Source organism: Harpegnathos saltator, unplaced genomic scaffold (genome assembly GCF_003227715.2).
Source record: "Harpegnathos saltator strain DR-91 unplaced genomic scaffold, Hsal_v8.6 scaffold38, whole genome shotgun sequence".
NCBI lineage: Eukaryota > Metazoa > Arthropoda > Insecta > Hymenoptera > Formicidae > Harpegnathos > Harpegnathos saltator.
Genome location: NW_020230183.1, coordinates 106,453 through 130,500, shown reverse-complemented (window position 1 = coordinate 130,500; position 24,048 = coordinate 106,453). Strand labels below are relative to the sequence as shown.

The 24,048-nt window shown below is 33.3% G+C and overlaps 1 protein-coding gene across 1 annotated transcript; it reads left to right on the top strand.

Moving 5' to 3' along the window:
- Nucleotides 1-927: 927 nt before the first annotated feature.
- On the top strand, nt 928-23,773 carry Vps13B (vacuolar protein sorting 13B). Its single transcript, XM_011141924.3, has 38 exons — nt 928-1,014; nt 1,463-1,640; nt 2,994-3,072; nt 3,186-3,361; nt 8,230-8,333; nt 8,452-8,701; nt 8,771-8,955; nt 9,041-9,250; nt 9,325-9,463; nt 9,563-9,680; nt 9,762-9,904; nt 10,019-10,191; nt 10,261-10,437; nt 10,529-10,817; nt 10,957-11,119; nt 11,197-11,578; nt 11,893-12,019; nt 12,168-12,335; nt 12,410-12,627; nt 12,725-12,944; nt 13,005-13,206; nt 14,157-14,334; nt 14,425-14,751; nt 14,826-15,029; nt 15,218-15,333; nt 15,402-15,750; nt 15,837-15,959; nt 16,031-16,150; nt 16,302-16,565; nt 16,670-17,299; nt 17,374-17,469; nt 17,571-21,150; nt 21,273-21,677; nt 21,972-22,148; nt 22,228-22,398; nt 22,576-22,769; nt 22,869-23,210; nt 23,300-23,773. Exons 1-38 carry the CDS (start codon nt 928-930, stop codon nt 23,528-23,530), a joined length of 11,295 nt encoding a protein of 3,764 aa, XP_011140226.1. The 3' UTR covers nt 23,531-23,773.
- Nucleotides 23,774-24,048: the final 275 nt, after the last annotated feature.

Genomic DNA, 24,048 nt, shown 5'->3' with positions numbered 1-24,048 from the left:
ATTCATACTATTTATTATTCATACTATTCATACTATTTATATTATATTAAATACTTTAATATAATTAACAATAAATTATATTGGGATGAAATTTTTTTATTTGAGTTGCACTATAATGAAATGCACGCCATTCGTTGGAGGAAAACGAACGCAAATAATTTTTTAAGGGAAAAGAAATTTATAATTTTATTTATTTTATTTATTTTTTTTCAGGTATTGTATAATTAAATAATAAAATTATCAGTAAAAAAATGTGATAAGAGAAACAAAAAAATAAGAATTTTATTTTTACAAATTAATTTTTGTTTATTTAAAATATGCTATATATAATTAGAAAATAAATTTTTATTTAAGATGTTTTTAATAGTTTATATTAAATATATATTTACCTTTTCTCACTCTATTTTGCTTTATTGTATAATTAAAGATAATATTGTATAATTAAAGATATTTCATTTTTATTTTTATTTTATTTTCACAAAATATTTTTTAAATATATTTTTAATATATTACTATGTTATTGCACTATATATTTTTATATTGTATAAATAATGTTTATATATATCTGATTCAATTATATATGTCTGTGTGTGTGTGTGTATGTATGTGAGTGATCTCATATAATTTTTATTATATAATCTTATACAAGATGATCTGACTACATATATGTGTATATGTATTATGTATTGTGTTGTGTTTAACTCATAAAGTTTATTCTCCAATTTTTAGGTAGCTTAGATGTATGCATCAAAATATAAGATTCATTCCAAATAATTATATGCTATTTCATTAAACATAAAAAATGATATAAATTATATAACATATTTATTATGATGAAAAGAGAAGAGATAAGTTCCTGATAAAACAACTTATATTTTCAATTAAGTTCTATAAGAGTATGCTAAATATTTTATCTTATCAAACATAATGTTTAAATTGGAATCCTATATAACACCAGTGATTCTCAGTTATGTAGAGAAATATGTAAAAAATTTTAAACCGGAACAGTCACAAGTAAGTATATAATTCAATTGACTTTATATAATTCATGTTTCTATTTTTTTTAATCCTACATTATAGATAATCTAAGACATCGAGAAACATATGATATAAATATTTTAGATATTTGTATTTCTCTCTCTCTCTCTCTCCCTCTCTCTCTCTCTCTTTCTCTCTCTCTCTCTCTCTGTGTGTGTGTGTGTGTGTGTTGTGTGTGTGTGTGTGCGCGCGTGTGTGTGCGTGTGTGTCTGCCCCCTTCTCTTTCTTTGCCTGTGTCTCCCTCCTCTCTCTCTTTCTCTTTCTCTCATTTACTCTCATTTTCTCTTGTGTCTGTTTTTCCAAATTATAACATTAATTATTTTTGTTAAAAAATATAAGTAATTTATTAATGTTCTTAAAATATTTCAGATCTTTAAAATATTATAGCATCCTTAAAATATTTTAGATGAAAAACTGCTTTCAGGTATCATTATGGGGTGGAGATGCATCTTTTCAAAATTTAGACTTAAGATTAGAGGTATTGGAGGAACAACTTAATCTCCCATTTGTTTTTATTAGTGGTCATATACATGAATTGTTGATACATGTCCCTTGGGTAAAAATTACCTCTGAACCAATAGTTATTACTATTAATACTATAGGTAAATAATAATATTAGGTCATTAAATATGAAATGTCTGATTTCGAATTAAAAGTTTGATTTATTATATCAAACCAGAAATAGTAAAATTAATCAAAGTATGCGCCTAAACTATCGACACAGTTCTGCCATCTTAACAGTAGTTTATTCATGTCAGCAGCGAAGAAGCCTGAAGAGCAAGTGACGATGAAATCGCGGAAGGCGTTTTTCACAGCTTCTTGAAAATTAAATATTTTTCCTTGCAAGTAGTCCAAAACCTGGAAGAAGTGGTAGCCAGTTGGGGCAAGGTCTGGTGAATATGGTGGGTGACAGAGAGTTTCCAAGTCCAGCTGCTGTAGTTTGAGTAATGTTATTTGTGCAACATGTAGTTAAGCGTTATCTTGCAAGAAGATTAGCCTGTCTTGATTAACCAATCTCGGCTGCTTAATTGCAAGTATTCTCATCATTTCATCCAGTTGATTACAGTAGACATCCGCTGTAATTGATTAACTAGGTTTCATGAAGCTGTAGTGGACAATACTAGCGCTGGACCACCAAACAGACACCATTAGTTTTCTTTTGTGAATATTCGGTTTTGGACTGTGTTTCGGCACTTCATTTATATCTAACCATTGTGCCGAACGCTTGCGATTGTCAAAAAGAATCCATTTTTCATCACACGTAATAATACAATGTAAAAATGATTCGCCTTTATGTCGTGATAGTAGAGAAAGGCAAGCTTCGAGACGATTTCTCTTCTGATGCTCGTTTAATTCATGCGGAACCCATCTATCCAGCTTCTTTACCTTGCCGATTTGTTTCAAGTGATCCAATATTGTTGGAATAGTAACGTTAAACCTTGCTGTTAATTCATGCGTAGTTTGAGATATATCTGCTTCTACTACAGCTTTCAACTCATCATTATCTACTTTGGTCTCGGGTCGTCCACATGGCTCATTTTCAAGATTAAAATTGTCAAAACGAAACTTCTCAAACCATCGACGTACTGTGCGTTCATTAGCCACATCTTTACCAAACACTTTGTTGATATTTCGAGTTGTCTATGCTGCATTGGTTCCATGACGGAACTCATATTTGAAAATAACACGAATTTTTAGTTTATCCATAGTTACACAAAAATTGCTGTAACAAAGACAATTTGAAAGATAATCACAAAACATACGTTTGAAAGAGTGATGATGTACCCTCATAACAAAAAAAATCAAGAACTAAATGTCAGAGATATCGACTGTCGAACTTAGTATTTAAGGAAATCGGACATTTCATATTTAATGATCTAATATAATGTTTTTGTTTAATTTATAAGAAATGTTACTAAAATGTCAGATAAACATTGGTTTATATTTTCTTACAGAATGTATTTTAAAGTTGAAAGCTGAAAATACTATAGAAACTAGTACAGCAGCATTACAAAGGAGAAAAGAGATGGTACAGTAAGTATCAGAAAAAGTAATATTTATGATTAAATATAAATGAAAATTTCTTATTACTTAGTATAATAACAAATATATGTTTAAAACAATATTTTTAATTTTTTTTCTAACAGTGAGGAAGCTCCATCTGGATACATAAGAAACATAATTACAAAAGTTATTAATAACATCACTATTCACTGCAACAATCTTATTTTGAAATATGTGGAAGAGGATATTGTGCTTAGCATAAATGTCAGATTTTTAAGCATGCAAACCGTTGATAACAAATGGGAACCAGCATTTATGGGTGGGCATCTTTAATATTCCTATATTGTAGAGCAACAAATAATTTTATTTATTAACAAAATTATGTTAAGGATGCATTAATATGATGTATGTATGCATATGCATGTGTGCGTGAGTGCGCGCTCCTGTGTATGTGTGATTAGTGTATGTACGTACGGGGTGTTTCAGACCACCTGGGTCACCCGATTTTTTCGTAAACGTCACATTTTAGAGAAAAATGTTTCAGACGAAAGTTGTAGGATTTTAAGTGACGCATCAGATAGTGGTATTAGTATGACTTTGAATAGCGTTTTGAAGGTCACCTTCAATTTTTTAAATGAAACTCTTCATTTTTCATTGCATATTGTAGCTTATCTCGAGAGCTTTGCAAAACACTATAATAAAGTATTTTTCCATTAGATCTTTTCGAATTATGAGGCTTGAAGGTTAGAATACCGCCAGCGTTAGCATTATCCAAGGTGTACCGCATGGAGGTTGCATGGTCGGATTTACATTTGTTGGATGCGTGCGTGTGTGTGTGTGTGCGTGTGTGTGTGTGTGTGCATGTATGTATGTGTACGTGCGTGTACGTGTGCGTGTATGTGTGTCAGCAGAGATAAGGACCTCACGGTTCGTCACTCCAGTAATATTTATCGACTCCAAACTTTCTCTGCTGTGTGTGTGTATAGCTGATGTGATTAGGTTCCAAATGTTCACCGTTTGCTTCAATGCAAGCAAGTACTCTTATCTTTTAATTATTTGTTGCACGAAGAATTTCATCAGCATATAAAGAACAAATAGAGTCGCATATTCTACGAATCACACTAGCATCATACACACACACACATGCACGCACGCACACACACAACAGGTGTAAATCCGACCATGCAACCTCCACGCAGTACACCTTGAGTAATGCTAATGCCGACGGTATTCTAACTTTTAGACCTCAATTTGAAAAATACCTAATGGAAAAATATGTTATTATAGTATTTTACAAAGCTCTCGAAATAAGCTACAAGAATATGTAATGAAAAATGGGAGGTTCCATTTAAAAATTTGAAGGTGACGTTTACGTGATCTTGAAAACGATATTCAAGATTATACTAATATCACAGTCTGATGCGTCACTTAAAATTCTACAACTTTTGTCTGAAACATTTTTCTCTAAAATGTCACGTTTATGAAAAAATCGGGTGACTCGGGTGGTCTGAAACTTCGTATATACAGGGTGTCTCATAACTCAGTACAAGAAATTTGTGCAGACAGAGCAGATTAAGACAAACATAAAAGTCCCATATCATTTTGCGATATTCGTAATAGTTATTGAGTTATTAATGACAGAAATTTGATATATGAGCACGCGAGCGACTGTGACGTTTCTTCATTTCGGCGTACGCTCACTCGTTAGATTCTGTTATTAATAATTCGATATCTATGCAAATATCGTAAAACGATATAGAACTTTCACATTTGCCTTAATCTGTTCTATGTCTCGATAAATTTCTCGTACTGAGTTATGGGACACTATATATGTATGTATATGTATGTATGTATGTATGCACGTATGTACGTATGCACGTATGTACGTATGTACTTATGTACGTATGTATTTCTTCTGACAAATAGTTAGCGAGATATCGTAAGATAAATATTGAAAAAATCATCAAGTTTTGCATAAATATCTCAACACATATTAGGTAAATAAAAAATTGTTTCAGACAAAAGTTGTTCAAATTAATTGGTAGAAAAAAATGATACAATAAAAAATGGAGGTTTCTGTTTAAAAAAATATAATTTAACCTTGACCTATCCTTGGCAATGTTATTCAAGGTCAAACTGATAAGATCAGTAAATATATTGTTTTGAGTCTTATAACTTTTGTCTGAAATACTTTTCTGTAAAACTTATATCTTTTGAAATTTTTAAGAGTTTCCATCTTATTTCCTCATCTTGTATGTACGTATGTATGTGTGTGTATATGTATGTGTGTATATATGTATGTAGGTATGTATATACACGGTGTCTTAAAAATACTGGATCCTCCGGATAACTTTGTAGGATCAAGTTTTCATGAAAAACTTTAAATACAGAAGTTGTAGAAAATCGAGTAACGGACTTACTGGCGACATTGAATTTGACCTTGGCCATGACCTTCAAAGTCATTTGGAGGTCAACTTGCGTGTTAAATGGGAACTTATTCTTTATTACACTGTTTTTTCTACCAATTAATTTGAACACCTTTGTCTAAAATATTTTTTTATTTACCTAATATTTTTTTAGATACTTGAGGAAAACTTGATAACTTTTTCAATATTTAACTTACGATATCTCGCTAACTATTTGTCAGAAGAAAAAGTGGTACTAGATTTTCTTGCTTTATTTAGTCTCAAGAATATATTGTTACAATAGCGTCCTGACATTTGTTAACTTATCAACTTTTGGAAATTTCAAAATCATCAAATTAACAAAAATCAGGGCACTATTATAATAATATATTTTTGAGACTAAATAAAGCAAGAAAATCTAGTATCACTTTTTCTTCCGACAAATAGTTAACGAGATATCGTAAGTTAAATATTGAAAAAGTTACCAAGTTATCCTTAAATATCTCAAAAAATATTAGGGAAATAAAAAATGTTTTAGACAAAAGTTGTTCAAATTAATTGGTAGAAAAAAATAGTATAATAAAAAATAAGGGTTTCCATTTAAAAAACGCAAGTTGACCTCCAAATGACTTTGAAGGTCATGGTCAAGATCAAATTCAAGGTTACCAGTAAATCCGTTACTCGATTTTCTACAACTTCTGTATTTAAAGTTTTTCATGAAAACTTGATCCTGTCAAGTTATCCAGAGGTTCCAGTATTTTTAAGACACCCTATATATATGTATGTATGTATGTGTATATATATACACACACATATATGTATATGTACATATAGGATGTCCACATAAAGTGTTACAAGTCCATAACTTTAAAAATATTTATCAAATCAAAAAATTGTTCATAAGGAAGTTTCATGTATTCGAGAGGCCTTTCTAACTACATAAACGTAAAGTCGCCCCCGCTTCCCCTTTAAGGGGGAACGGGGGTAACTTTATAATTTTAAATGGAACTCCCTATAAAATGTTGCATATTTGAATTCTACGGGCAAAAACAAGTAAATTTTATTTGAAACATTTGTTTGGAAAATGCTTCTATTAAAAGTTATAATCATTTAAACTTTAAAGTAGAGTGCATTGAAATTAATGATAAATTAATTAAGACTCATAGTTTTTCAGTTTTTTATTTTATTAAATGTTCGGACTGTTGACCATTCACTTGACTGTTAACATCTAAACACTTATTAATTCTTTTTACAAAACTTTGTCTAACTTTAAACAACATTTCTGGGGTCACCTTAGCACAAGCTATTCTTCGTTTTAAGTCTTCTTTCGTCGTAAGTGGCTGAGATGTGACTTTCTCTTTGATATACCCCCATAAAAAATAGTCCAAAGATGTAAGATCACAGGTGAACGAAGAGGCTATTGAATAGGACCTCCTCGACCTATCCACCTGTCACCAAATATCTCGTTTAAAAGAATACGCGTTGCTCTGGAAAAATGAGGAGGTGCGCACCATCTTTTGAAACCACATGCCTTTTCTCACATTAATTTATAAATGGTAATTCTTTCAAAAGTAATGGAAGATGATTCCTTGATAGATTACAATAGGATCAGTATTAATAGTACCATCAAAAAAGGGTGGTCCAATTACGAAATCGCCAATTATTCCACACCATACATTTAATGACGAACGATGTTGGAAAGGGACCTTGCACATCCAATGAGGATTCTCACGTGACCAATAGTGCATATTATGTCTATTAAGGTCTAATGTTGGTAAATGTTGCTTCATCAGAAAAAAGAATACTTTGCAAAAATGAATCATTTATCATGGCATCACGCATCCATTCGCAAAATATTACACGACGCTCATAATCAGCTTCCAAAAGTTCTTGAGTCAAAATCAAATGATACGGATGAAATGTTTGTTCTTTCAGAATTCGCTATATTGAAGACTGTCCAACTCCAAACGTGTTTGCTATTTCGCGTTGACTGACATGTGGATTTACTTCAACTGCCGCGAGAATATTGACATTGTTATCATAATTAACAATTGGTTTTGCTTTTTGTCTTTTAATTATTTTTAATTGATCATGTACATGTAAACGATTTTCTAAACGAAGAAATGCCATATGCGATTTTTGTATACCGTAACATTTTAAAAATAGTTACGCTGTATGTCGATAATTTTTCTCACATTCTACCAGAATTAGCAACATATTAACTTCTACGTCAAAACGAGCCATGATTTTCGATAACATGAAAACCAACTCAAAACTAACTAAATGTCTGATGGTCTATATTTGTCTGTGATCTATATTTACGTTTCCCGATAAATGTATTTATTTATGTTTCTTTTGGTTAACATGAAGTATGCATTCTAAGGTCTTTTTTGTTTTTGTTGTATCGCGAACGCAACTTTGTATCAATGGAGTTCAATCATGAATGAAATCGCTAAAGGTTTAAATGCTTATAACTTTTGATAGAAGCATTTTCCAAACAAATGTTTCAGATAAAATTTACTTGTTTTTCCTGTAGAATCCAAATATGCAACATTTTATAGGGGGTTCCATTTAAAATTATGAAGTTATCCTTGTCCCCCCTTAAAGGGGAAACGGGGACGACATTTATATAGTTACAGAGGCCTCTCGAATACATGAAACTTCCTTATGAACAATTTTTTGATTTAATAAATATTTTTAAAGTTATGGACTTGTAACGCTTTACGTGGGCTACCTTGTATATACATATATATGTGTGTGTACATAATTATTTAATGTTTAGAGGTCAACGCTCATGAAGTGATGCTTAGAAAAGTTATAGCTATCCAGGACTTAACATTGTGTTTAGATAAATTGGATACATCAGGCAAGATAGAAATATATCAGGTATCAAATGGTTCTTTCATAAATTTAAATATTGTAAAGATCTTGAAAACAAAAAAATAAATAAATACAACAAAACTTTTATTTAAAAGGAAGCTAATTTAGATATTAACTGATATAGGATCCTGTTTTATATCGATGTTCAATGACAATTCGCATGATTATAAAATATCACAATAATATCTCAAAGAGGGCATCCATTACGAGACTTGATCTTCATTGTGAAAAAATGGAATTTAGTGTAACCGAGCAGCAAGTACCAATGCTCCTCAGGCTGGCAGCCCTAGCAATCGCATTGCAAACAAAACAGTTTCCACCAAGCAAAGAGAAATCATCTATTACTGTAGATGAAAGGGAGGATGTTGTGCAAGGTTCAATATCATTTTAATATTTACTTGAATAGTTTAATTTCGATAATATGTAATATTAATATATTTCAGATGACACAAATCAGGTAGCAGGAATTTCTACAGATGTTGGGTGGAGTGGATGGGCATGGGACATGGTGTCGTCTGTTTTGCCTGTTGATTGGGATAATGATTGGTCTACTGAACAACAAATGGCTTATTCCGGCCATACCATACATCTAGGCGTTTACATAGATGATGCTACTTTAACATTTAAGGTATAACATAACATATTCAGCAAGCATTATTTTAACACTATAAGTAATTTGGAAATGTATAATTATATTTTACGGATTTCTGCAGACTGTTGAAAGTGTCAAAGAGCAATTGTTTTATAAATCTCGGAAATTTAGGTACAAATCATTGTTATCACTTCAGTTAAATGGGGTTGTGATAAATACTTTAATACAAGGAATTGCAATGACAACTTTCCAAGTTGGAGTGGCATGTATACGACTTTATCCGCGAGAAACGTGCAGTTGTGGATATTTAGAAGTTATTGATGGTGCGCAGGTAAAGTAATTAGTTATTATTGCCGGATGTGAAATTGAAAAAAATATTTGAGATGTAAATTATTATTATTATAGCCACCTCTTTACGTAATAGCTGGGAAGTTAAATATTGACTATCTGAAAGATTCATTGTTTGATAAAGAAGCTGTAGAAAATAAAGGAAAAAGGAGAGATTATATACAAGGAATAGATCATCACTTAGTGACATTTTCGGGTATAGCAACAATCACGATGCAATAATAATAATTATTATAAATAATGTTGAAAATATGTGTAATATTTTATAAAAAGTAATAAAATATTTGTCTTTTAGATGAAAAATTATTAGATAGATGTCCAGCGTTTGTCATGGATTATATATATTATGTCGAATTGCCCGATGATGTTACTCCCGAAAGATTGCTTGAGCTTGGATCAAACTTTGAATACAGGTGTTTGGAAAATTTTGATAACGTTGTATATATGAAATATAAGAGAAAAAAATATGTTTATAAACAGTTTATTTTTTATAGCAATTTTCAAGAGCGTAGAATGGTAAGATATCTTGGCAACGACTTAACAATTAGATTATGTTCAGGAATTTTCCATCGTGTCGATACCATTAAGAAAGCCGCAGCAAATTACGATTATGACCCCTACCTTATAATGAAATCAGGTAAATATGTATGATGTAATCTTGATTCAATTACAAATTTTGTATTAGATAAAAGTTTTAAATACAAAAATAAAATGTGTGGATTGAATCTAATAAGTTTAAATATGATCTTAGATCCTCTTATTGATGAGTTACCTCCGGTTACATTAGAAGAGTATGAAGCACTCAAAGAAAACGTAGCAACGACAGAAATCAAGTTAATTTTAAAAAAAGCGTCATTACAATTACAACTAGCAAATCATTATGTTACAGGAGTATCACGTCAGCATAAAATTATTGAAACTAAAGTAAGATATTTTTAATATATTATATTTTGCTGTTTTAAATTATGAAATATATATATATATATTTTTCAGGTTATTCCGCCATCTCCTGCTTTTACGGATGATCCTTTTATAAGCATTGAATGTGATGAAGCAGTTGCCACTGTAATTCAGCCTATGTATCCATTTAGACTCGTGGCTTGTGCATCAAAATTAACAGAATTGTCACCAGAAATGTTTACTCAGTGCCATGCGATTACTGATATACAGGTAAGCAAAATTTTATATGCGATATTATTGTAAACGCCTCCAATCTTATTGAGATTAATCTCGGTAAAATTTGATCTAACTTCTATTACAGGTGATTGGAGTAAAAAGCCAACTCCATTTAGCGAAAATTTGCAATACTTCAATAATAATGCCTTATTCAATGATAGCTTCTTCTAAGATATTGTTATATCCTCAATATTGGCGAAATATAGACATGATTCAAAAGTCGTACTCATTTCAATCAGATAGCATCACAGTCACAGGAACCAAATCAAAGTTAATGGCTGCAATTTTTATAGTGGCTTCTATTTTTAACCCTGCGGATACAACAAATCCGCTTATGTGTACTACTCTTTTTAATGACGCCTGTCAGGAAAAGTGTATGTATAAATGTTGCATCTTTTTAAGCCGAACAATTTAATTATGTTATGTATTTAATTTTTTCATGTTAGATTTTATAATATAAGTATTTATTATAAATATTACAATACAAATTAAAGATTTGTTGATACATTACAGGTCCAGTGTATCTAGAGTTATATCTAGAGAATATAAATTGCAAGAATGTGTCATCTTCAATCACAATATCGAACAAAGTGAATATAGATTCTATAAAAATATTTGCTTTCAATGATTTTCAGCAAGCTTTTATTCTTTCAGGTCCAGAAAATTATAAAGAAAGGTTTGTGTATGTGTATATCTTAATAATGTGTGCAAAATGTTTAAGATGTAACTAATTGAATCCTTTTTTGTTTTTAGTGATTCAGAAAGTATACCACTTTTATCTATAGTGGTCCAATTTCCTAAAAATATAGAGCTACTGACACATCCACCACTTATTTCATTCAAAATTGCAGAGATCAGAGCTTCATTAGATCCACTTTTTTTTAAATGGGTAGAATATTATCCTACTTATCATAAATTCGAAAACACGTATGTACTACGTTCGGATAGTCAACAGATGATTATTGAAGGTACATCTGATACGGGTACACGGAAGAAAACATTTCCAAGTTTACACGAAAGTGTACATAGTTCATCAGATAAAGAGAAGAAACAGTCAGTCGTAACGGAAAAATCAAAAACACTGCGAAACGATGAGATGCAAAAGAAAAGCGAATCAAAAATGGAAAAAGAAGAGGTATCAAAATCTATATGCATTTAATATGTATATACTGGGGTGCATCATATCGTGCTGCGTCAGGGGAAATATTTCTTCTCTGATAGTCCCCACTTACTGCCCACTTTCTCCGCACTTCCTTCTCTAGAGACCGCCGAAGAAGCATTTCCCCTGATGCTGCACGATATAATGCACCCCAATGTACATTTATTAATGTTAGTGATCATAATTTATTTTTATTGCTATAAGAAGATAACATTTTAATATTTTTTACATAATAGTGATCTTATATAGCATTAAAGTTAAAGAGACATGATCTGTGATAAAACTTTCAGAAATCCGGAATATTACTCAGATTGGCAGAGCTTTATCCATGGTGGTACAGTCTTGTGCTAAGTGGATATATTGGACATATTGTGATATACATATCATCCAATACGATGAGTGGTATTGATGCTGATGGTAAATATCTTAATAATATGCAAAATGAAGAAGAAAATATGAAAATCGCATTAAAATCATTTTTAAATTTGTCCTTACTACTAATTTCTTTTTTAATGAATTTTCATATGGTTATATCTTAAAAATAACTAACAATTATTGTTATAAGGCATAGAACAAGCTAAAAACAGAGCCTTAATAGAAAATCAAGATCTGCAAATAATGATCGTAAAATTACCAAGTCTTCTCATACACTCCTCCAATCTGAATGCTGACTTGCTTAATCCGCATTTACGGAACCTCCCTGTTAAATTGCCAGAATCTATATGGACCTATCGTAAGTCTGTTCATAAATAATAAAAAATTATAATATAATAGATATATTTATTATTATTATTTTGATTATTTTAGGAGTGCAAAGTTTTCCTTGGACATTGAGTCTTATTGACTTTCATTGTTACACATTACAACAACAGACGCAAAAACACTTTATAAGGAAAGTTACATTAAATGCTACAGTAGCTCTTACCACCAAAACAGCTGCAACTCAATCCAACATACTCACTGCCTTAAGTGTTTGTGTACATATTGATAATTCTCCCATCATTATTTCAGTCTCAGAAGAACAGGTATCAATCATAGATTTATATTTATTTAAATAATATTGGTACCATGCGCGAATATATTGTAAAAATATAAATTTTTAAATATCTTTACGTTCTTTAGGTTATTTTTATGAATAATATAGCGTTAAATATTATGAAAATTTTGCGACCTCTGTACGACTCTTGGGAGAACAAAATGATTGTACCACAAATAAGCAACGAAACGCAAGTTGTCCTTCCTGTTATACCACAAACTCCGTCCACTCCGACCCAAATAATCTATCCAGAAGACACAACTACCAACTCAACCATATCTACAACAAAAGATGATCTAGGATATGGTAAATTGAATACATTTATCTTTTGCATTTGCTTCTAATACGTATATATTATTTTTACAGAGAAAGATAGTTTGATTTTAACAGCGTGGATTCAATGGACTATAACGAAAGTAACAGTCAAATTATATATCATGGGGCAAGCAGATACATCTTTAAAATTAATGTTGGAATTAGAAGATATTATAACATCTTTGGATTTGCAATCTGTTTATATGCAACTAAAAAGTAAAATAACAACTGCGACAATATTCCATTATATTAGGTAAATTAACTTCCATAATATATTTGTACTTATATATTATTAACTTTAAACATACAGGGTTTGCCAAAAGTTCCGGAACGGCTAATTATTTCAAAAAATAATGATTGTTTAAAACAATGTTTGAAACAAAAGTTGTAGGATTTAAAAAAAGCTATCAGATATTGATAATTGTTCGACCTTGGAATGATCTTGAGAAACGTTATCAAGATCGATAAAAATTTTAAATGGAAACTTAAATTTTTTATTACATCGTCTTTTTCCACCAATTAATTTGAACAACTTTTGTCTGAAACATTTTTTTATTTGCCTAATATTTTTTTAGATATTTAAGGATAACTTGGTAACTTTTTCAATATTTAACTTACAATATTTTGCTAACTATTTGTCGGAAAAAAAAGTGGTATTAGACTTTCTTGCTTTATTTAGTCTCAAGAATATATTGTTACAATAGCGTCCTGACTTTTGTTAATTTGATGATTTTGAAATTTCGAAAGATCGATAAATTAACAAAAAATAGAGCAGAGATATTGTACCAATATATTCTTGAGATCAAATAGAATAGAAAAGTCTAGTACCATTTTTTTATCCTGACAAACAGTTAGCGAAATATCGTAAGTTAATTATTAAAAAAGTTACCAAGTTATCCTTAAATATCTCAAAAAATATTTGGCAAATAAAAAAATGTTTTAGACAAAAGTTGTTCAAATTAATTGGTGGAAGAAGATGGTGTAATAAAAATTGGAGTTTCTTTTTAAGATTTTTATGTCGATTTCGATAATGTTTCTCAAGGTCATTCCAAGGTCAAACAATTATTAATATCTGGTAGCTTTTTTTAAGCCCTATAACTTTTGTTTCAAATATTGTTTTAAACAATCATTATTTTTTGAAATAATTAGCCGTTCTGGAACTTTTGGCAGACCCTGTATAATGCCTATATTATAATTTAATAGAGGCCCATATTCTTTGCATTGGGATATCGGTGAATATGCCGGATTAATACTTTGTGGGAGAGAAGATAACTTGGAGAAAGTTGATGATTCTGGTTTCATGAGTTTTACACTTACCCGTGCGAAGTCTGGAAATGTATACACACGTTGGGGCACTCATAGACGTCACAAGTTTCAAAAGGTAGAACATTTTTTAATTTAATTTTATTTTAATTAAATTATCGTGAAAAATGCAATTGATTGTGACTCTGATTCTTATATTTGCACTTAGAAAGAACTGCTGATTGACTCTACATTGTCTACAAACAGTTGCATCTCCGAAATACTGATTAAAATGCAGATGATCGACATAATCTTACCATTTAGTGTAATTAGCCAATTCACTCAATTGGTAAAACCTTTTACATGCCTAAGTTCATCTGTTGAGAAAAGTGCAGAAATAACTCATAGTGAAAATATGGCAATGCCATTAATTGATATAACTAATCTGAGTAATGCATCATTACCATTGATACATTTGGAGTTCAAAGGCTTTCGACTCATGATGCCAGCCTCAATGGACATAAACAAATTACAACACGACTTACTAATGCTCCAGGTTGCGAAGCGTTGTTTTCGAATAATGTATCAATGTATTTAAATAATTTGTAGTTATCTTATTTGATATTACAGTTGGACGGAATTCGTATCACACCCGATGCGGAAAATCCAATCTGCAGAACTCCATTACGAACTGATATATATCAGCTGGCTGCTCAAGCCAATATATTGAATGTTCCAGGTTCAGCTGTAGAAGATCGTCAATATCAAATTAACATTAAAGGGATATGTGTGTACACTACCACATGGAAGAATTATCAACTAAGTATAAATAAGGTTTGTTATTTCACAGAAATATATTATTCTCTGCAAATTTAGGAGATGCTTTTCATATTCACAATTTAAATATTTCATATTTAACCCAAAACTTATAAAAATCAAATTTATAATAATAATTTGGATTTAATAATATGGATTTAACAGTTGTATGCTATTAGTAATATTTATTATTTTAATATTTTCAGAGAATGTCTCAATCATATTTGTATACAATGAATGAGAATCCTGCATTGGAATGGAATAAACTGGGAAATGGTAGCAGTTTGGATCCGTATTTTTCTACATCTCCTGTGTTAACAAAGTATGTAGTTAACATACAGAAGTTGCAATGTGCGATATATTTATATTTTTATTCTAATTTAACTCCAGATTTGATCTCTGCTTGATTATTGCGCCAGTTGTGATGTTTAAAAGCACTATAGTATGTGGAAGTGCCATAGAAGTGAATTGCATCACAGACATAGAATTGACAATAAATTTAGATCAAATCAAATTGATGTCAATGCTTAATAATGAATTTAAAACTTTATTATGCGGAAGTTTCGAGAATATGGAAGGTGGAAATATTTCTAATAATCAAGCTCAAAGATTTTCTTCGGGATTTCAAAATACAAAATCTATTGGTTGGTCGAAACAAACATCAAATGATTCAGATCCTGATTTCGCAAAAGATAGTGGCGTCGACTTTGAAATGTCCAGTATGCATTCGACGATAATTGTAAGTTATATGTTTGCATAAAATATAGTGCATAAAACGTGAGATTTTACGTGATTTATTTTAAAACTAATAATTTTTTGTATTAGGGAAAATCTACAGGTGCTGAAACTATGATGTTTCTACCTTTTGAATTTTTAGTGAATTGTGGGAAAATAACATTTATTCTTTATGAAGTTCAGAATATATTATCTGATTTAGAGGATGATGTAGTAAGCAGGAACATATATTTATTAAGTTTACTTATATTTTAATTACTGTTTGAATATTAATATTCTTATAGGATATACAAAAAATTGATAACGAAAATGATAACGATAATATGAAACAGCCGTTACTTTATCTAATGATCAATCAGCCAAATATTTACTTTTCTCAACAATATTTATCTAAAAAAATACAGGTATACATTATATATATTTATCTGCAAAGAATTAATTACATCTTATTTATTATTTAACTGCTTAATATATAACTATAACTATAACTGCTTAATATTTAACTGCTTAAATATATATTCCTCATTTTAGTTAATAACATTCTGTGATTTGTAGGTATCTTGTTTCGATATAACGATAATGCTTGGTGACACACAAAATCTGAATACGGTACCGACTGAACAAAATTTCAAAGTTTACATGATAGAAACGAAGCATGGTGATCCACATCCAGATACAGGTATCCCACCTTCTTTCGCGACAATAAAATCTGAAACGATTTTAGGCAAAAATCAACAATTTTTCATTGAAATGGGGCGGCCGACTAAAGTACACCTTTCTTTGTCTCGTCTTAGTCAACTTTACAATATACAAAACAAGGTATATTTCATATATGAGACAGATATGTAATATGTCTATGTATATTTTTAACATGTATATATTTTCCAGTAATTTAATTTAATTTCAATTTCATGTTTCATCAGGTACTATCATGTTTTATTGGTAATTATATTATGCAAGTGCCTGCATATAGAAAAGAGACTGTGTACATGGATTCTCCAAATGTGACGATACCGACGAAGTCGAGGAAATTTAATGTACCTGATTTACATTTAAGTACAAAACAGATTGTGCTATCCTTAAAGACTGACTCTGGAGCGGAAATTATTGGCAGTTTGGCGTCGTTGAACGGAAGTATCTCGACACTCTCAAGACCGGATAGGATATACTCGAATCTCTCTGTAGATTCTTTTATTATATCGGCGATTTTTAATGGCAACATGAAAGTGCTGTTGAATCCGTGGTGTTGCAACGTAACGACTTGCTTACTTTGGGAATCTTCATATAATACTGAAATCATTCCGCAAATACAAATACAGGCTGATAGTGAAAACTTATACCTTGACTTCGGACCAGATCAAATAAAAATTATAAAAATGGTTATGCAAGATTGCCAATTGTTTTTACGTGAATTTGCTTCATTTCCTGAAAATAAAAATAAGAATGAGAAACAAATTGTATTGTCGACTGAACAACATTATAAAGATGATCTCAAAGCTGGTGCATTCCAGTTTGTCGACGGCACTGCGGATGAATTACCTTTCCCATATCAAGTTGGTTGATGATTATCTAAAAAAAGATAAAATTTAAAGCAGGAAGTAAATCTATAATTTATCTTCCTTTACAGGTGGTGTTTTTTACCCATCCTCTGCAAGCGATGGCTTGGAGATATCCACAACCGCGAACGTTAACGAGAATACACATATCTCCTGTGCCGTTTGAAGTAAGTCATACTTATTATTTATAAAAATATATAATTTTTTTTCATTTCCGGATTACGTTGTATTTTTACATTTCTTAATTTATTTTGTATTGTTTTTATAGACTGCAAATGCCGAAGGCAATTATATTGACAAGATTTCTTGCGTTGTTGAATACTGGAGTGACAGTCATATATCATATCAGCGTTACGCTGATTTCTACTTGTCGGAGACAGATTCTTACCGGTTAGATTTACCGGAGAAAGCACCAGCACGAGCAGTCGCTTGCGTATGGCGTGTGGTTATTTTGTCCAATAGTAAATCTACGTCGAAGAAAAGCATCGTATCTGCTCGCGCCCTTGCGGCCTGCTTGCGTATTGATTCTTACTTCAATTCCTTGATAGTACCAAACGTACAAATTGCCTTGAACATTGGCATGCTTCGCGTGTCTCTATACAATCATATCGATACCACTATATATAACAGTTTGCCGCCGCCGTTGGACAGGTATATGTTAAATGGGAAAATTCCCGAAATACAATGCTTCATGTCTGTGGAACAGAAAGGGGCCGTTTTGATACTTAACAAATGGATAGACGATTCTATGCTGTTCGATGTCAGCGGTACTCTGAGCGTACATGTGTTGGATTATAGTCATTTGTCCATGCAAGAAGTGTTGGACTCTCTAGAGGGAAGATTTCAGTTGTGCTTGTCAGACAAAGTGGATGCATCTTTTACGTGCAATCCGTTTACGCTGAAATTGGGCCCGGCGATTACTCATACTTTCGCGGTCTCTAGTCACCTATGGCTGGCATCCTTTGATGAGGAGAAGAGAGATATAATCGTCTTGACGCGTTATGTAATTGCTAATGATAGCAATATACCGATTCGTTTTGGACAGAGCGGCACAGGAGACAGCATACTACTCGAGAGTAAGCAGTGTAATTTTTATTCATGGCGGCAGATCAGCAATCAGATGATACGGATATCAATCGAGGAGAATGCCTGGATATGGAGTCGGCCTTTTTCCGTTAATAAGGATGGAGTCCAAGTGGTGGAATTTAACAATTCGACAATTAGCACAGCAATTTTCGTGAATGTTACGTCACTTTCCGCCACACAAAAATTCGTAACGTTCTCGGGGCAATTCATGATCTCCAATCAGTTGATTGACAATTTCGAGATGAAGTTGGTCAAGTACGAAGCGGAAATTGGCTCCAAAGTGACAGTCTCCAAGGAAGTATATCTTATACCAGGCAAGACTTCCCCAACGTCTATTATGCTCGAGAATAACAGAAAGATGGCTATGCGGTTACGTTTCACGAATTTGACGCATTTATCTTGGAGCGGGGATATTCCTTTGCAACCCAACATCAAATGGGGCCAACCTTGGCTTGTGAAGGTGCCACTCCAAGAGCGCGGTCAGTTTCTAAGTATCTGGGTACGAATAGTGACACAGATAATACAAGATAAGCCGAAGATTCTCGCTGTGCTGAGCCCCCTCTATATGATTAGATCGCATTTGCCAGTACCGGTTAAAGTGCAGATTGAAACACCTTCTTTGAAAATGTCGTCAAGCACAATGGTGAGTGGTCGCGGCGAGTGTCAACAGTTGTACTGCCCTGGCACATTCGAACATTTCCATCAGCTGACATTCCAATTAGAGTCCGGTGTTTCCGCATCGAATCCTTACGTACCTCTTTCGTACAGTTCCGTGGACCAACGGAAGTTCTTTCGAAGACCTGAGGTTGAAGATATCGATAAGATTCTGCAAGAACTTAAAGACCAGAAGGATGAGCTGCAGTGGCCGTTCCAAAGGGATGACACAGAGAAATGGATATCTGCAGAGCAGCCACAGACACATGTGCAAGTAAAGTACCAAGATGCGGGACTGGTGTCTAGCACATTGTTGCTAGAGTTGCAACCTTGGTGCTTCGTGATGAACTCACTGGGTTGCCACATTTCGTTAGTATCGGAGGACACAGAGCTCTGTCAGATTCCACATTACGGCATAGTCACACCGCCTAAATTGGAGGGCACATTTTATTTGGGTGTCGGAATCGGAGACACGTACTACACGTCCCAAGCGTTGCAGTTGACACGACCCGACTGGAGTCAAAGCTTCTATATGCCTCGAATTGGTGGTCTTATACCGGTCGAGGGTAACATCAAGACAACCGTCGATTGTGGTACAAGTGTGTCTCTCTTGAGCATTAGCTCTTCCATGTACGAAGACATGCGTCTGATACGCGTTATGAACAGCCATGTAATCGCTAATCTAACGACCCAGGAACTGTGTGTGGCGACACTCGCAGTATACGAGGAAGCGAGCGATTTGCAGCTGCCCTATGACCTCACTCCTTATAGCCTGAACATTTTACCATCGGAAGATCAGAAGCAAGGTATCCCGATCGTGCAATGGTACACATTATACACAAAGAGTAACGTCGAGCCGCTCGTATTATATGTATCCTTGAGCCTCGGTCATAGATGGTCTTGCCCGATCAGAATGGATCAAGCTATGAGCCGCAGGTCCGTCACAATCCCGAACGGCAATGCTTCCGTGCCAGTGATTGTAACGACGCAAGAGGATAAAGGCACTACGTTTATCGTGGTACACATCGATGATCATCCTCAACTGTTGATTGAAAACGCATGCTGCTTCAAAATTTTGCTAGGCCAAGCCGACGAGAGTAACAATAAAATTCTTCCGGACAGTGCTCACTTCGCGTGGATATGTGAAGTCGATAGTGAAGCATCATCTTATTACTCGCTTCCCTGCGTTAGTAATCGACTGCCTGATACCACTGTCTTTAACGCATCGAACATATTGCTGTTTTGCACAGTAGAGCCGCCATACGATCAGCCAACTACCAAAATGAACTTGAAGTGGTCCAGAGGTATAAATCTGTCCACGTTGTCGTCCATACCAATAGATCAGTATCTGCGATTGCCATCATATGGCGATGTAAAGCTTATAATGCAGAATCGTTGCTACACGATTCATATCAGTATCGTGCCTATTTCCCAAGTAGAGGTATCTGCTCAGGACATCAGAAGCAGGTTACTATGCAAAAAGAATATAGCGAAAGACTGTGATGAAGCGACACCTGGCGGTCCTTTGTTGAAGAAAGCAGAAGACAAAACTTTTCCATATATACAAAGCTTGAGCAGCTCGACGTCGATAACGAGCTTTTTTTCGGCGCATGAAGACGTCTCGCCTGTCGAATCTGCTTTTGCTTCATTGTCGACTTCGAAGCAACTAATCTCGAAAATAATAGATGAGAAAGCTGTTACCGAAAACAATCAAATGAGGTCGTTTAATGGTACCAATCTAATTAATCCCAGAGAAGGCTCTGTTACGGTCTATCTGCGTGCTTGTACTATCGTTATTCTTCATGATGTCAATGAAAATGCGCAAAGAATCGAAGTCGCGAGTTTGTCTATGACTGACCTAGTCGTTGCCGTGAACTCGAGGGCCAAGTTTATTAATCTGTGTTGTTACATAGGCGACTTACAGTTGGACAATCAACTATTTGATCAAGGTGGCTTCGATTTTCCTGTAGTATTAATAAGTCAAAGCCCATTGCCGAACAGGGAGATGATATACAGTAACAATTGTCTAATGACGAATATGGAACAGATTAAACGAAATTCTTTGATAACTATCGAGCATGTCTGGGAGGTACACGGAAACATGATAAGTAAGTATTTTATACGTATTATGGGATATATATCTTTACACTTGTGATATGTGCATATGTACATGCGTGCAAAGTGTGTGCATACATGTGAGCTATGATGATAATATATATATCTCTTACAGCATCCAAGGAATACCGCATGAAAATCGCGCCTATTAGCGCATATATCGAAGATACGTACATAACACAATTGTTAAATTATACAACATCAATGATACCACCGCGTTTGATACTGAGAGAGGACTCTAAGAGAATGCAAACAATAGCTATGTCGAATGCGGCGTTCATACCGGACTATATTATGATCGATTCAAAAATTTTAAGCAGACCATTGCGATTGCAAAACTTCGTAATAGAACCGTTGTCCATCTTATTAAGTGTTCACACGTCAGTGCGACTATACGTCGCCTTGGATCATTCTCCGTTGTACTTCGGTACCTTCGAGAGGAAAAATTTACTCACTACCCCTTATAGACTTGGCAATGCACTTACGATGCATTATTTATCTGGAGCTATATTTGGAGCAGGTCGATTATACATTTATATTTAAAATTTTATTAAGCTTATCTAAATTTACTCAGCCAATTTTGCAGCCAATATTAAATTATTAAAATTGTGATTAATTAATGGTTAATTAAATAAAATAATGTGTTAATTAATGGTCAATAATTATAATTATTTAATTAATTTGAATTGTGTCAAATTGTGCGAATATATTGCAAGAAACAAATTCTCGGATTCCTGTTCCATAATCATAGATTAGAGTCTTAATAATGACGAATAAAATAACGAGATAACAATCAATGCGGATATATATATAGGCTGGGTAGTTGGATCGTTGGAGATACTTGGGTCACCAGGAGGTTTGGCGCAAGCTCTTGGGTCTGGCCTTAGAGACTTTGTATCGTTTCCATTCCAAGGACTGTTACAAGGTCCATGGGGCTTTATCGTTGGTATCACACATGGTTCAGCCAGTTTGATGAAACATGTGACAGCAGGTATGACAATCTACAATGAACCTTTCATTTATTTCGAATATTAAAACGTACATGATTAAACGTCTGGATTCATATGTAGGCACGGTAAATTCCGTAACAAAACTGGCGTCCAGTGTCGCACGAAATTTGGATCGCTTAACGTTGGATGAGGAGCATCTACAACGACAAGAGGAGTCACGCAGAATGCGTCCTCAAGGCATGGCACAGGGATTTTATCAAGGCTTGACTAGTCTTGGAATGAATTTACTTGGTATGTGTGTGTGTGTATGTATGTATGTATGTATGTATGTATGTATGTATGTATGTATGTATGTATGTATGTATGTATATGTGCGCGCGCGCGCGTATGCGTTATACAATCATTCTTCCCTCACAAAAATAATATCTGTGCTATATGTAAACTAATAAATTGCTCATTATCGATTAGCGGCTGTTGCTGGCTTAGCACATCATCCTCTACAGCAAGTATGGTCAGGTGAAGCGACGACTAAGAGTCTAGTAACCGGAGTCGGCCTTGGTCTGGTCGGCGTCGTGACGAAACCACTGAGCGGAGCTGCAGAACTAGTCGCTCTCACAGGTCAAGGACTCTTACAAGGTGCTGGATGGAACTCGTTGCCGACGGTAAAGTGATTTAGTATAGCAACTTAAATGGTTTTCAAATATTCTTGCATAAATTTATTATAATTTTCCATCTATTATTATAATCTGATCTTTTTACAGCCACGTCAAAGACCAATAGTACAATACACCTCCGGCAATAATAGTACATCCGTGCGGTACACATGGCGCTTATCATCTCTTCTTGAACACAGTCACGATAGTATTCTTCATGTGACTAGCGCAGATCACGTAATTCATCAAGGCAGCAATCGCGCAGTAACACTCGTTTTTACGCGACAAGCTTTACTACTTGTTAATATGGCGGAAGATAGCGTGGAAAGAATATTTTCATTGAAGGAACTGACGAGCATCGATCATATCACGGAGTCAACGATGTTGTGCTTGTATTGTCCACCAGCTGCGACGCAATCCAATAGATCGTTATCACCAGCTGAATACGAGGTAGAACGCGAACAAATTCATAAACTTAATATTAGCTAAATATAAATTACGCAAATCTAGCGTGGAAAAAAACTATTCCTTTTTTTTAGATGGACCAAGAAATGAGAGCACGAGTTGCAGAGTATGTTCGGACAAGTAGTACTGGTTTGGCCAGCATGTCAACTAATAGTGACATACAATCTGACACTTTCGAAAGAGCATCTCCTTATGCAGAACATACACTTACGTTTTACGTTTGTTCGGACACCCGTAACTACTTGTTGTCATTATTCAACATCGCTAAACGGCAAAATCAGGGCTTTGGTTTCGTTGTTTTGTAATAGAGTAAATTTCTAATTAATTATAATGGATAAAACGATTATTCCACATAATTCAATTTATCAAATAAAGTATGTTCAATTTCCCCCGTGTACGTATCTCTTGATACACTTAAACATATTTATCAGTATTTTTGAGAATTTTATGTATTTTAGAGCTTATAAAATGTGAGAACTGTGGGAACAATAATACTTTGTGAATTAAAGAAATTTTGTAAATGTATAAGTAAATCCAAATAATCAAGATCCCAAGTTCTTCATACATTTCCTGGATGTCCACTTTTACTTTTATTAAAATATATTGCATATTGATGCTTTCATTTTGTATGAAAATATATTTACGAGATTATCATATGGGAATTTTATTCAGTTAAGTAAAGAAAGCATATAAATTATAAAAAATTTTAAAAACAGGACATTATTTATACTTATCTTGTAGAAACATACAAATTAAAAAGAAACATTAAATGTATATGTATATATGTGTTTGTGTGTATGTGTGTGTGTGTGTGTGTGTGTGT